Below are 16,093 nucleotides of genomic sequence, written 5' to 3' on the forward strand. Positions count from 1 at the left end.
GTGTCCTGGGCCCAGTGCTATTCAACATCTTTATCAATGACTTGGATGAAAGAATTGGGGGCATACTTATCAAATTTGCAGATGAAACCAAATTAGGAGTAGCAGCTAATACTCCAGAGAACAGAATCAAAATTCAAGAAGACCTGAATAGATTAGAAATCTGGGTCAAAGCTAACAAAATGAAATGTAAGTTACTGCACTTAGGGCGGAGAAATGAAATGCAGAGATATAGGATGGGGGCCACCTGGCTGAATGAAACTACGTGTGAAAGGGATCTAGGAGTCCAAGTAGACCACAAGTTGAACATGAGTCAACAGTGCGATGCGGCAGCTAACAAGGCATCAACAGAACTATAGTGCCTAGATCAAGGGAAGTAATAGTGCCAGTCTATTCTGCCTTGGTCAGGTCCCACCTGGAATATTGTGTCCAGTTCTGGGCACCACAATTCAAAAAGGACATTGAGAAACTGGAGCGTGTCCAAAGGAGGGCAGCCAAAATGGTGACAGGTCTGGAAACCATGTCCTATGAGGAACAACTTAGAGAGCTGGGGATGTTTAACCTGGAGAAGAGAAAGTTAAGATATGATAAGTTAGCCCTGTTTAAATGTTTGAAGGAATGCTATATTGAGGCTGGAACAAGCTTGTTTTCTGCTGCTCCAGAAAACAGGACCTGGAACAAGGGATGCAAACTACAGGAAAAGAGATTCCAGCTCAACATGAGGAGGAGGAGGAGGAGGCACTTCCTGACAGTAAGGCCTGTTTGACAGTGGAACAAACTCCCTGGGAGTGTAGTGGAGTCTCCTTCCTTGGAGGTCTTTATTAAGCAGAGGCTAGATGGCCATCTATTTGCTTTGACTGGATTTCCTGCATGGCCCTTGGGGTCTCTTCCAATGCTATGATTCTCAAAGATATTAGGGTTGAAACAAGTCTTGAGACACAAACTGATTTCAGGCTGACCTCCCTCAGTCTGGCCCTCACCCGAGCCCCACTCCAAGGTCCAAAACACACTGCAGAAATAATCCAGTCCGAGATGGCGCGATGCTAGGGAATTCTGGGAAACGACATGGGGCATTCTCTGCCAGAGAGAGAGAGCTCTGGTGCCACAGTAAACTACAATTCCCAGGATGCCCTAGCAGTGAGCCAGGGCCGTTAAAGCCCTCTCAAAAGAGGACTATTTCTGCAGTGTGTTTTGGAGCCAAGGGTACCCAGAAGGCGACTCAGGGTCTGGAAGCAGCCCAGTCGCAAGTGTGACTGCGGTTATTGTTGGGAGAGGAGACACGGAAGAGAAGCAGCGCCTTGGCCGAACAGCCGGCGCCATCTTCGTGTACGGAAAAGGCGAGCCGCCATTTTGGGCGCCGGAAGCGCCTCTGCGCCGCCGAGGGCGCGGCCATTTTGCGCGGCCTCCCTCCCTCCCTCCCTCCTTCCCTCCCTCGCCCCTCTTGCGTCGCGGTCGCGGAGGGAACGGGGCCGGGGCCTTGTCCCCACCTCCCTTCTCTAGGCGTCTTCATAAAATGCCCGCCGAGAGCCCTCCCTTCCCCCCGCTGCTGCGCTCCAAGATGGCGTCGATGCGGGAGAGCGACACCGGCCTCTGGCTCCACAACAAGCTGGGCTCCACCGACGAGCTGTGGGCGCCCCCCAGCATCGCCTCGCTCCTCACGGCTTCGGTCATAGACAACATCCGCCTCTGCTTCCACGGCCTCTCCTCCCCCGTCAAGCTCAAGCTCCTGCTCGGGATGCTGCACCTGCCCCGCCGCGCAGTGGACGAGGTGGGTCCGCGGAGAGAGCGGGGAAGGCTCTGGGGAAATAACCCGGTCTGGTACCGCTTTAACTCTCTCTGGCTCAAGGCTAGGGGATTCTGGGAGTTGGCCGCCCCGGGCCCCAGAACAAACTCCAACTCCCAGAATTCCATAGCCTTGAGCCAGACAAAGCCCCCCAAGGAGGAAGGCTCCACCAGTTTCCATTGCCCACTGTCAGGAAGTGCCTCCTCCTCCTCCTCCTGTTGAGCTGGAATCTCTTTCCCTGCAGCTTGCATCCATTGCTCCATGGGGTCCTAGTCTCTGGAGCAGCAGAAAACAAGCTTGCTCCCTCCTCAAATACTTAAACAGGGCTATCATGTCACCTCTTCGCCCTCTCTTCTCTGGGCTAAACAGCCCCAGCTCCCTCAGCCTCTCCTCATAAGGCATGCTTTCCAGACCCCTGAAGAGTGCTGCCATGCTGCTGCAAGTCTGGACCAATCACTCAGGGCTGCTGTAAATTGATGACCAGGAAACATTTGCCTTTCCCTGTGGCTTTTGGTGAGTGAGTGAGTGAGAGCATCCTATGCCTGCTGTGTGTAGTGCTGTGTCTATTAACACACAGTGTAACTGAGTGGCAATACCCACAAGGCCTGTGGTATTTCAGGTTCAAGGTAGGAAAGGATATATTGTACTGTTGCTCCATGAAAGAGAGAGGGTTCCTTATGCACAGAAGGTAAATATCATGCAAGGGAGAGGGGCTAGGCTAGAGAGCTTTCCCCTGGTATGTTGTCTCTCTGGGGGTAGTGGGGGAACAGCATTGGAGTATGTTAAGTGCTGTACACCAGCATAAGCACATTCATAGGATTGTCTGCCTATATAAAAAGGCTCCTATTCACCACAGTTTACTGGCACCCTTCATAGAATTGGAAGGGGGCTTCATGTGCCATTGCATCCAAGGCTCCAAGCCACTGCTCTACGCAGGATCTCCAGCTAAAGCATCCCCAGCAGGAAAACTGTCCAGTCTCGCTTTAAAGACATCCTGAGAAGAAGACCCCACCAGCTATTGTCCAACTACTCTTACTATCAAGAAGTTCCTTCTTGTAACTTAAGCTGGTTCTGCTGTTACCCAGAAAAGGGGGGGGGGCAGGGATGTCCCACTAACTGTATCAGCTTCACTTTAAAAGCTGGGGAATTGGTTTAGCTCAAGAAAGCTTACTAGAGCCAAGCCCTCCCTCCAGTCCATCTGCCTTGGTCCAGGCCTTGGAGGTAGAGGAACTGCTGAACCTCATCTCCTTCCCCCACCACCACTCCCTTCTCCTTTTGTGTGGTGTCTTTTTAGATTGTAAGCCTGAGGGCAGGGAACCGTCTAATTAAAAAGACTGTATGTACAGCGCTGTGTAAATAAAGGTTAATAATAATAATAATAATAGTAATAATAATATGAATAACTTGAAGATCATTTCCACCTGTGTGTACTGCTGCTAACTGAGGAAAACCCCAAATTCCTGTGAATTAAGAAGGTTTTTGTTTAGAAATACGCAACAATGCAGTCAAACACAGGATAGCCATTCAGACCGACACACCATACTGAACTAACTGAAATGGAGATATGGAAATTGGTTGCAGAGTTTGAGGGGAGTAGAGAGGACAATAATGATAATAATAATAATAATAATAAATTTTATTTATATGCCGCCTCTCCCACAGGATCAAGGCAGCTTACAACATCAAGTAAAACACAGTATAAAATACAACATACAGTTAAAATACATCTCATTATTTCCCTCCCCGCCCCGTCCATACTACAATATCATTAAAAAATCAAAAAATTAATAATTATGAAAGAATTACAATAGTCAATAATCAAGCCAGTTAGAAGCAAGGCGATCCCACAAATAGGTTGGGCCCAAGCCATGTAGGGCTTTAAAGGTGATAACCAACACCTTGTACTGTACCCAGAAACTAATAGGCAGCCACTGGAGAGATTTTAAGATGGGAGTAATGTGGTCACCTCTAGCTGTCACGGTGACCACTCTGGCTGCCATATTTTGGACTAATTGAAGTTTCCGGACAAGGCACAAGGATAGCCCCATCTAGAATGCATTGCAGAAATCGAGTCGGGAGGTTACCAGTGCATGTATGGAAAGGACACAGCTGACGATAGCAAGCACTCCTCACTTGCACATTTATCTGATCTGACATCTGAAGTGACGAGTCTAGGAGTACTCCCAAACGGCGAACACAGTCCTTTAGGGGGAGCATGACCCCATCTAGGACCAGTTGACCTATCCTTATACCTGGGTTAGTGGGCCTGACAACGAGTACCTCTGTCTTCTCTGGGATCAGTTTCAGTCTGTTTTTCCTCATCCAGTCCATCACTGCTTTAAGACATTCATTGAGGGCTAATATTTACCTATCCTGAAGAATAGACCATGGAAGGCGGGATGTCGCTCAGTCTTGGGTCTGAGGACAACACAGTTAATACACGGAGCACAAAGTGTGGGCAACTGTGTCCAGAGAGGCTAGGTTTTGGGACTAATATTTATAGCTGAGATCCTAGCCACAGGGGTGTTAGGTGCTGTCTTGCAATGTAACAAAGACCTGATGGTCTTACCAGAAATCAGCAGTGGGATTCTGGACCACTTGATGGCTTTAACTTCAGAGTTTCAAAAAACAATGATAAAATTGGAATATTCCTACAGTGGATGGATAAAGAAGTTGGTTGGGACTCTTGCAGGGGTCATTAGGAAGCAATAGCTTACTGCCTTTGGTGCAGTGAGACCTCTTTTTATCTCTTCATGCAAGAGAATATGCATAGTGCCTGAGGGGAGAAACGAGTGATCTACACTTGTTAAGCCTTTGTCCTGTTGTTACCTGGATCCTCCCAGAGGTCTTTGGGTCTCTATAACCTTTCCATGGGTGATTCATCTGGGGTTCCAAAGGTCATCGTGATCACTTAAGAACATGCCTGGCTCTAAATATGAAAACATGGAGACCTTAAATATGGCATGGAGTATGCAGGGTGTACTAACACTATCCTCTCGGGCAGCAAAGAACAGCAACAAGGAAAGAAACACAACAGCACTGCCCCCTCCTCTCTGTGACACCATTTAAGGTATTTAAAGAATGAAATCTTGTCACCCCTCAGTTTTCTGTTCACCAAGCTGAAGCCCAGCTCCTTCAGTCTTTCTTCATATGTTTTGGTCTTATGTCTCTTAGCATGATCATTGGCCTTGTCCTAACCTGTTCCAACTTGTCTATATCTTTCATAAAATGAGACACCCAGAAATGAATGCAGTATTCCATATGAGTCCTGACCAGTGCAGAATATAGTGGGGCAATTACTACCCTTCACTTAGAAACTATGCATCTTCTTAAAATAAATAAATAAATTCTTCCCCTGCCCCATTTTTCCATTTTTATTTATTTATTTATTTATTTTATCCCAGCTTTCTCCCAAGTTGGAACCCAAGGCGGCTCACAACATACATACATACATACATATCACATATATATATTCAGTGCGCCTTTGGCTTATGCGGGGATCTGTTCTGGATCCCCTTGCGTAAGCTGAATAGCGCGTAAGTTCAAGTCCCATTCAGTTGAATGGGGCACGGGAGAGTGCGTGTGCACCATGCATTCTCCCATCGCGCGGCTTCTGCATAAGCTGGAAGCCACGTATGGGGCGCCCGCCTATAGCACTGGCGCACTGTGTGTGTGTGTATATATATGTATGTATGTATATATATATATATATATATATATATATATATATCTCACATTAAAACAACACTTTAAAAACAATTAAAACAATCTAATTAAAACAGTAAAAAGTTTTTTTAAAAAATACATATAAAATTTAAAACATACAAGGTTAAAATAATCTAAACCAACCCCCCACCTCTCAACCAGGCTTGCATGATTTTAAAAAGCTTTATAAAACATTAAAATAATTAAATCAGTATGTTTTCCTTGACATAGCAATGAAGAAAAACAGAACAATACTGACTTCTTTCCCCTTTCAGTGTTAGTTTCTACATGAATACTGTACTGTACTTAATGTCCTTCCAATCCCACATAGAATCATAGAGTTGGAAGAGACCTCAAAGGCCATATTTGATTTCATTCTCTACCTCTTAAATCCTATTATATGGTTTCCTTTACACTTTATTTCTCCTATAGAATTCATGCTATCTTCAAATTAATTATGATTCAAAGGTTTTGCAAGTTTACACTTACGGTACATCCTATTCTAGTTTTGTTCATCCCTTGTTCCATCACTTACCATCCTCCAATTCTTGCTATTACTAATGTCCCTCACTGGTTAGGTGTGATACACTTCCAGTCTTCCTTACATTGTTTTAATGGTTTTTTTCCCCATTTAGTTTATCATACAATTTCAAGAGCCATCCTTCTGAAGGTATTTCTGTGTTTTTCCAGTTTTGAGCATAAATCACCCTGTCCGCTGTTATCATGAATAGCAAAATTTTCAAGTGTCTTCATTCTATATGGCTATCATGTACAGTGCGCCCACGCCGTACGCGGCTTCCAGCCTATGTGGAAGCTGTGCAGGGGAGAACAATGGTGTGCTTGCAGTGCATGTGCCGCGCCGCACCATGGACTCATGGGCCATTATTTTCAATGGGGCGTAAGCATACGCACTTTTTCCCTTACACGGGGCGCGCGGTTTGGAATACATTTCTGGTCTTATTGGGAAATCAGTTTTCAGCATCTCTGTCTTAATATGTATTTGTTTCAAAAACTGGTTTGCATTGCCACCACATTTGAAAGAATGTGCCTTTTTCATTACATTTGTCATTCATATTTTTATACATTTTGCCAATTTTCACTGGTGTTAAGTGCCACCTATAAAACAATTTATAATAATTTTCTTTTAAATAGTTGCTTCTTGTAAAATTCAAATTTTTGTTGCAGTCTTTTCCCCAGTGTTCCAGTTGTATTACATGTCCTATATCCTGAGCCCACTTATTCATGTTGTTCTTGTTCTATTCTTGTTCTTATTCTGCTATCATTTTTATAGTTTTTAATGATATGCTTGTACCCCTCTTACAGAAGAGTCTCATATTCTGTCTTATTGATCTTATTACATTCTAATTTTACATAATTTTTCAGTTAGTTGTCTATGTAGGAACCAATAGCAAATAATACCTTCTTTACTCAATTCTTTTGTTTTCATCTGATAGCCGACTGCTTGTTTTTATTAACTGAGTGAACCAATTCCTTCAATGTAATCTATAGAATGCCTTGTGAGTAGATGTCTGTAACAATATTTTTTGGACAAAACCTACTTTTATAATTTAACCAAACAATGGTCCTTGGCGTCTATACTTACTGTAAGGTTATTATAACATATACAGTGGGCTCTTGTTACCTGCTGGAGTTTGGTTCCAGGACCCCCTTTGGATACCAAATTCATGGATACAAGTCCCATTAAATACAATGGCATAGTAAAATAGTATCCCTAATATAAAATGGCAAAATCAAGGTTTGCTTTTTGGAATTTATATGTTTTTGAAATACTTTCAAGCTGTGGATGCTAGAATCCACGAATAAAAAAATCTGTGAATATGAAGGGCAGACTATATGAGTGTGTCAGAAGCTATGCTTTGTTTTAATGCAGGCTAAAGTAGAATTTGCCTTCTTTCTGGAGCATCATACTGCTGGCTCATGTTCAGCTTATGATCAACAATAAACCCAAGGTCCTTTTCACATGTTGTACTGCTGAGCCATGTGTCCTCCATTCTATATCGGTGTTACCTGTTATTCCTGTCTAAATGTAGTGTTTTTTGTTTATCACTGCTGGAATTTATTTTGTTAGTTTTGACCCAGCTCTACAATGTATTAAGGTCATTTTGAATCGTGATCCTGTCCTCGGGGGTGTTAGCTATTGTGGAAACTTCCACTTACCACACTCTGCCACCAATTGTGAGAGTCCTCCATTTCCCCCTTTATTGTCACCAAATGTAAGGACTTCTACCTGTCCCACTGCTATGGCACCAAATGTGGGGACCTTGTAGGCGATGATCACATGGAGGCTTACCGTTGCTAAAACGTGGCTAAATCATTCCCAGAGTGCACAAGTGTGATAGCCAATCATGCTAGACTCCTGTGATTTAGTTGTCATTGAGGCGTCCTGCTCCTCTCCCATCATCAAAGCATTTGCGGAGCAGCCAGTGGAAACTTCCATTATTGGAGAAACGGCTGCTCCGCGAATGCTTTGATGACAGGAGAGGAGCAGGACGCCTCAATGATGAAGGCAAGCAAATAAAGCCTTGATTCCTGTGCAAGGCTTTATTTGTTTAATCCTATATCTAGACTTCACCACTCTTGAACTTCTGCTGTCATCACAGACACATGCGTCTGAACTCACCCACACCAATTTGTTGTTGTTAGCTGCCTTTGCATCGACTTTGATCCATAGCGACCCTGTGAATGAGACATCTCCAAGCTCCCCTATTCTCTGCATTTTTGCTCAGGTCCTGTAGACTTAGGCCTATGGTCTCTCTGATTGAGTCTATCCATCTGGCATGCTGCCTTCCTCTCTTTCTATTTCCCTCTACCTTCCTCAGCATCATTGTCTTTTCTAATGAGCCATGCCTTCTCATGATGTGGCCAAAGTATGGCAGCCTCAATCTTGGCTTCCGGAGAGCATTCAGGCTTGATTTGTTCTATGACCCAATTGTTTTGTCTTTTTGGCTTATTTTTAGAGATAGGCAAGTATATATGGTAAGTACACTGATAAGCCATATAGAAAATGTACTATAAAGATTATCTTCTAATTAAAATAATAATTGTATGCCACTCTTGTATAATTGTATGCCTTTAGGGCTGAAGGGCGGGGTATAAATACCATAAATAAAAAATAAATAAATACATTTTCAATATCGTTAAAATCACTATACAGATTATTGCATTTCATATGTGCTGTTACATAAAAGCTTCCTACCTTCAAAAGGAGGTCAGTCTGGGAAAGCCCGCCGGAAGTGATCCGCCTTGACAGCCTTCTTGTAGGCGTCAAGGGTAGTAATATGATGGATCTCCTTCAGTGGGTCATTCCACCCTTTTGGAGCAACGGATGGGAAGGTCCTCTGGGAAACTGCAGCCAACCTGGGCTTCTGTGGCTGCAGTAGATACTTCCCAGAGGATCTGAGTGTGCAGGGTAGATTATATAATAATAATAACAAATAAATTTATTATTGTTATTATTATATCTTCCCGCCTCTCCCGATTGGATCGAGGTGGGATCACAGCAGAGTTTAAAAATACAATTACAGCATTACAATATTATTACCACACAAGTTAAAAACCAGAATTAAAAGCATAAAATCAACAATCATGAAATCAATAATCATGGGGTCATGCTCTCGTTCCATACAGAACAGTCTAATTCATAAAAGGTCAGGTGGGTATGGACGCCTTCCTGAATGTTTCCAGGGATGTGGCAAGGTGAATCTGCTCTGGAAGTCCACTCCATAGTCTAGGCGCAGCTATACTAAATGCTTTTTGGGAAGCAGAAACATATTTAGATGCTGGTACCTCTAACCATTTCTTCCCATTTGTTCTAAGAGTGCAGTACGGATTGTATAGGGAGATGCATTCCCGTAAGTAACTCGGGCCCAAGCCATGTAGGGCTTTAAAGGTAATAACCAACAGCTTGTATTGTGCCTGGAAGCTAATTGACAGCCAGTGTAATCTTTCAGAATAGGTGTTATGTGGTCAGATCTTGAGGATCCAGTGACCAACCTGGCTGCTGCATTTTGCACTAATTGGAGCTTCCGAACGTGATACAAGGGTAGCCCCACGTAGAGCGCATTACAGAAATCAAGACGAGAGATTACCAGAGCATGCACTACAGCTTCAAGGTTCTTTCGGTCGAGGTAGGGTCGCAGTTGGCGTATCAACTGAAGTTGATACCAAGCACTTCTCGCCGTCGCATCTACTTGAGATGACAAATGTAGAGACAGATCCAGAAGTACTCTCAGATTGCGAATTTTGTCCTTCAGAGGAAGTGTGACAAGGAGTGGTTGACAAATTTCCTTCCCTGTGCCTAAGGATCCTATGGCAAGTACCTCTGTTTTCTCTGGATTCAGCCTGAGTTTGGAGAGAGGAGTTCCCACAAGTAATAATAATAATATTTTATTAAGCTGGACCCAAGCCATTTAGAGCTTTAAAGGTGATAAACAACACCTTGTACTGTGCCCAAAAACTAATTGATCAAAATAGCAGACCAGTGGCTGTAATATAGATCTGTCAAAAAGGTGGAACATCCAAAAACAAGCTGTCAAAACGAAGGAGATGCCTGTATAAAGCAACTTCATATATTGGCACCTTTCAGAACATGTTTTTACAAATTATGGCTCTGTTAGAAAGCTATTTATAGTATTACAATAAAATGATTGCTTGAAAACCTAAGTGTTGTTTTGAGCACTGATCGTATAGAGGCATGGTTCCTTTTCAATGTGTGGATATTAGGAGCAAGGCTAAATGGGTGATGTAATGTGGAAGCAGCTGTGTGCTCCAGTTCTTTCTCTCCTTATGAACCCACTTTGTGCATGTCATGCATTTCAGGTCTATGGGCTAGATCTATTTAGTATTTTTTTTTTTCAGAAACCAGGTATAACTTACTTTGAACATTCCACTCTTGATTTTCTTTCTTACTTTCTTATTAGATGAAAGGTGCACTGACTGAAATTATTCAGCTTGCTACGTTGGATCCAGACCCTTGGGTATTAATGGTGGCTGATATTTTAAAATCATTTCCAGAAATTGGGTCCCTTAACCTTGAGCTGGAAGAGCAGAATCCTAATGTTCAGGATATTTTAGGAGAATTACGAGAAAAAGGTAAGCTTTTTTCTATGTAAATTCCTTTGTAAATAGCAAGTTGAGTCCTTAGTTTTTTGCCTCTTTTTTTTTTCAGAGTAGGGTTGGTGGGTGTACAAAACCTGAAACTTGGAGACAGTCTTTGCATATTCTGCACTGAATTAGTGAGTGTATTTGATTAAATACTTTGTTTTTTGGTCTGTATATGCTAAAATGTTAAATTATATGTTGTCCTTTAGCAATAACTTTCAGAGCAGTTTTTTCCCCCTTACCTCAAATGGCACTGTGTCTCACAGTATTGTATTTCTTGCTTTTGAAAACTGTCACTGAAAGATTAAAAAGGTTACTGTATAAGGAAAACTTTTCATTTGTTAATAATAACTGTACTATACAATGGTGTTTCCATTCCCAAACAGTTTGGAGGGGACAGTAGTGCAATGACTTGAGCAGAATGGATGGATGTAAGAGAAAAAATTCTCAGAGGACATGTGCCATATGTCCCAGCATGCTGCATGATACTATTCTAGGATGCTAGGGTAATCACAATGCTGATGGTCCATGTTTAGGGGCTCTTATCTTGCCTTCCACTCTCCATAGCCACCATTGTGCTGAGTTTGGCACATTATTTATTTAAAGAAGTATATTGATTAAAAGAAGTTAGTATGTGTTGTTATTTTTTAAAAAAAATACACTAAATATAGAAAGAATGCCCTAAATAACCAAAGTCCCTCCATATGACCCCAGCCAATCAACATTTTAGAAGCAATGAGCACTTATTTTAATTTAATTTGTATCCCGTGCTTTGTAGATTATAGCAAAGCCTTTGATTGTGTAGGTCATGAAAAACTATGTCTAGCTCTTAAAGAAGTGGATGTACCACAAGATTTGACATTTAATTTATACTCAGGACAAGAGGCTATTGTCAGGACACAATGTGGAGAAACTGAGGCGGGTTATAAACCGCTGCTTTGAGGCGGTCTGCCGCCGCCGCCGCTTGCTCCGTGCAGGAGCCGTAGCAGCCACACCGCGCGGCTTCCGCATGGACCGAAAAAGAAGCTCCAAAATGGAGCTTCCTTAAGCGGCGCCTCTATGACGTCGCGAGGCGCCAGGGGCGGACTCGCGACATCATAGACGCCGCGACACGTGCGGACGCACAGCGTTCGATACGTAAACATGGCGGCCCCCATGTGGAACGGGCGCTGCCATGTTGTACGTATGGAATACGTACTAGGGTTAGGGGGGTGCGGAAGCACCGCCCCTTCCTAACCCTAATACGTATTCCATACGTATTTTTTGGCGGTTTGTAACCCGCCTGAATGATTTCCAGTTGGAAAGGGAGTTAGGCAAGGTGCATTTTATCGCCATAGACTCAGTGGTGTGCCTTCAATGTAGCCTTCCTCTTTTCTTTCTGTCTTCTACCTTTCCTCGTATGAATGTCTTTTCTAATACAGTGGACCCTTGTTATACGCTGGGGTTTGGTTCCAAGATCCCCCGTGTATAACAAAATCCGTGTATGCTCAAGTCCCATTAAATATAATGACATAGCAAAATGGTGTCCCTTATAAAAAATGGAAAATCAAGGTAAATTTATACTTTTTTGGAACATTTTCAAACCGTGTATGCTTGAATCCGTGTATAAAAAATCCGTGTATAAGAAGGGCCGACTGTAAATCGTGTCTTCTCATGATTTACTATGTCCAAAGTACAACAGTCTCAGTTTAATCAGCTTGGCTTCTAGAGAGAGTACAGCCTTGATTTGTTCTAATACCCATGTATTCGACTTTCAGCTGTGCAAATGTACCCCTGGCCACTGCTGAAACCTGAGCACCCAGGCTCAGAGCTGAGTCCAGAAGCACCCCCAAGCTGCGAGCCTGGATTTCAGGGGGAGCGTAACCGCATCCAGCATAGGCAACGTCCCTATTCCTTGATCTGCCTAATGACTGACCAGGAGCACCTCTGTCTTTCCTGGATTAAGTTTCAATTTGTTTGCCCTGACAGCAGACATTGGTTCAGTAGAGAGACAGTACCCTTGGAGTCAGATGGAAAGGAGAGATAGAGTTGGGTGTCATCTGCATACTAGTGACATCGCACACCAAAACTCTAGATGGCCTCTCCCAGCAGTTTCATGTAGATAAGTAACATGGAGACAGAACAGAACCCTGTGGGACCCCACAGGAGAGCAGCCAAGGAGTCAAACAGGAATCCCTCAACACCACCTTCTGTGTTCACCCCTCCAGGAAAGACTGGAACCACTGCATAACATAGTATAAGTAAAGAGACAGTACAGGAATACCTGGGTAATCTAAACAAATATAAGTCTCCAGGACCAGATGAACTACATCCAAGGGTATTAAAAGAACTGGCAAATGTAATATCGGAGCCATTGGCAATAATCTTTGAGAACTCCTGGAGAACAGGAGAAGTCCTAGCAGACTGGAGGAGGGCAAATGTTATCCCCATCTTCAAAAAGGAGGGAAAAGAGGATCCCAACAATTATCGTCCAGCTAGTCTGACATCAATACCAGGAAAGATTCTAGAGCAGATCATTAAACAGAGAGTCCGTGAACATTTAGAAGCCAATTCCATAATCACAAAAAGTCAACATGGGCTTCAGAGAAACAAGTCATGCCAGACAAATCTAATCTCTTTTTTTGATAAAATTACCAGCTTGTTAGATGAAGGGAATGCTGTGGATATAGTATATCTTGATTTCAGTAATGCCTTTGACAGGGTTCCCCATGACATTCTTGCAAACAAGCTAGTGAAATGTGGGTTAGATAAAGTAACTGTTACATGGATTTGTAATTGGTTGACTGGCCGAACCCAAAGGGTGCTCAACAATGGCTTTTTTTTTCATCCTGGAGAGAAGTGACTCGCCCGGTCCCACAGGGGTCTGCCCTGGGCCCAGTGCTATTCAACATCTTTATCAATGACTTGGATCACAGAATTGGGGGCATACTTATCAAATTTGCAGATGACACCAAATTAGGACGAATAGCTAATGAGGACAGAATCAAAATTCAGAACGACCTGAATAGACTAGAAAGTTGGAGCAAAGGTAACAAAATGAAATTCAACACGGGGATTTTAACTGTCCCGAAATTTGTTGGAAATCAAACAGCACCTCAACATTCTTTATCTTGCTTTTCAGTGCTTTTTAAAGTAGGCATTCACCATTTCCCACTAGCTCCACATCGCTTCCTCAATTCTCGTTGGTGATCACCAGGTCCTCATCCTGCATCATCCCTCTGGTTGTGGCAGTGCTGTTGTTGCAGCCATCTTCCCACTGCCACTCGTCTTGCTTGTTGCTCCACCCACTAGTAGCATCTTTTTTCCAGTGTCTTGTTTCTTGTTTTCTTGTTTCTCGTTGTTGCATTGAAGACATAGCACCAGCCATAGACTCCTTTCTCTCTCCATCTCAGATGCCTTTTCCATGTAGCAGTGCAATGTGGCCCCGCTTAGCTCGTTACTTAGTTGTCAAGCCTTCCCTCTGGTTAGCAAACTTCACAGTTTCCCTGCCCACCTCTCCTTCATCAGCCAAAATGTTCCACTCCATCAGGTCCTATTCTCTGGAGCAGCAGAAAATAAGCTTGTTCCATCTTCAGTATGACATCCCTTCAAATATTTAAACAGGGCTATCATATCACTTCTTAACCTTGACTTCTGTAGGCTAAACATATGCAGCTCCCTAAGTTGTTCCTCATATGGCATGGTTTCCAGACCTTTTACCATATTGGTTGCCCTTCTCTGTACACTCTCCAGCTTGTCAACATTCTTTTTGAATTGTGGCGTCTGAAACTGGACACAGTAGTTCGGTTGAGGCCTGACTAAAGCAGAATAGAATGGTACTATTACTTCGCTTGAATTAGACACAGTAGTTCCATTGATGCAGCATAAAATCTCATTGGCTTTTTTAGCTGCTGCATCACACTGTTGGATCATGTTCATGTCAGGGGTTTTTTTATTGTGTATTCCTGCATGGCAGGGGCTTGGACTTTATGGTCCTTGAGGTCTCTTCCAACTCTATGATTATATGATTCAACTTATGGGCTACTAAGACTCCTAGATCTCTTTCACATGTACTGTTGTCAAACCAGGTGTCACCCATCCTATATCTGTGCAGTTGATTTTAATGCCCAAGTGTAATATCTAACATTTCTCCCTATTCAAATTAATTAAAATTAATTTTAAACAGAGGCTGGATGGCCATCTGTCGGGGATGCTTTGATATTTCCTGCATGGCAGGGGGTTGGACTGGATAGCCCTTGCAGTCTCTTCCAACTCTCTGATTCTATGACTTTCCTAAATTGCGGTCTAGCAGTCATGAAATGTAAAATCATAGTTATGTAATGTAACTCATAAAAATGAAACAAGTTCTGCCTTTTGTGGAAGAGATACCTCATTCTCTATCTAACTCAATGAACATGATTCATGGATAAAAACCATAAAGAATTTATTGAAAAACATGAGCAAAGTAGCACATCCTTTACAAAATCTAAGTTGACAAGCTGTTTCACTTCTATACCCTCTCCAGATTTGCCTGCCCACTCCTTTTACATTCCATTCCCTTAATGAACTGGACACTATTTAAACTGATAACCTCTCAGCTCGACTTTTGTAATGCGCTGTACATGGGGCTACCCCTGTGTCAAATTCGGAAACTTCAACTGATACAGAATATGGCAGCCAGGCTGGTTACTGGCACATCTAGATTTGCCCACATTACACCAGTTTTAAAATCCCTTCACTGCCTGCCTGTTAGTTTCCGGGCAAGATACAAAGTGTTGGTTTTAACCTTTAAAGTCCTACATGACTTGGGTCCTAACTTCTTGCGGGAACGCCTTCTCCCATATCATCCTCCCTGCACTCTTCGTTCTGCTGGGAAGAATCTGCTTCAACCAAAGAGGACTAGACTTTCGGCAGTGACCCAGCGCTCCTTTTTCAGCAGTTGCTCCTAGACTCTGGAACGATCTGCCGGATGAGATCCATCAGATTACCACCTTGGAAACCTTTAAGAAGGCTATTAAGATGGATCTCTTCTGGCAGGCCTTTCCAGACTAGGTCCACCTCTATTTTCCTGCCCCCCCCTCCACTTCTCTCCCCCTTTCTCCATCCCTTTTTCCATCCTATCTGGTCCCCACTATACATTTTTTTTCCAGATCTTCCATTGATTTTAACTGTGATTTTATACTACTGTTTTAATATCTGTCTGGTTTAATCTCTTTTTAGTATTACTATGTTTTTATACTGGGGGGGGGGAGGGATAGGGGTTTTAGAATTTTAACTGTATCCTCTTTTATTGTTGTAATCCGCTTGGATTCCAAATGATTAAGCGGAATATTATTATTATTATTATTATTATTATTATTCCACACATAGCAAATACCCACATCTAACTACCTGCCTTCCTTTATACCTAAGCTCCCAATATGGCTCCAACATAGTTAAGCAGCCTAATTTTAAAATGGCAGAGCAAGCCCTGTGAGGGACTCTGACATCTCAGCTCTTGACTGAGTT

The 16,093-nt window shown here is 43.0% G+C and overlaps 1 protein-coding gene across 5 annotated transcripts in view; it reads left to right on the top strand.

The window, feature by feature from the left end:
* The first annotated feature begins 1,288 nt into the window (after positions 1 to 1,288).
* Positions 1,289 to 16,093, top strand: part of LOC149319015 (negative elongation factor A-like) — a 49,373-nt gene continuing 34,568 nt past the window's right edge. For 4 of the 5 annotated variants that reach the window (XR_016280118.1, XM_089510930.1, XM_089510931.1 and 1 more), the window contains exons 1-2: positions 1,417 to 1,765; positions 10,426 to 10,597. Coding sequence is in view for 4 of the 5 variants with exons in the window: in XM_089510930.1 (XP_089367056.1) it covers positions 1,511 to 1,765; positions 10,426 to 10,597 (427 nt within the window). In the remaining variant the exon portion in view is untranslated. Of the gene's footprint in view, positions 1,766 to 10,425; positions 10,598 to 16,093 lie in introns of all 5 variants that reach the window. The other variant, XM_089510933.1, reaches the window with a different exon arrangement.

This window comes from Sceloporus occidentalis, unplaced genomic scaffold (assembly GCF_023333645.1).
Source record: "Sceloporus occidentalis isolate IW3139 unplaced genomic scaffold, rSceOcc1.0.p SCAF_2, whole genome shotgun sequence".
NCBI classification, from domain to species: Eukaryota; Metazoa; Chordata; class Lepidosauria; order Squamata; family Phrynosomatidae; genus Sceloporus; species Sceloporus occidentalis.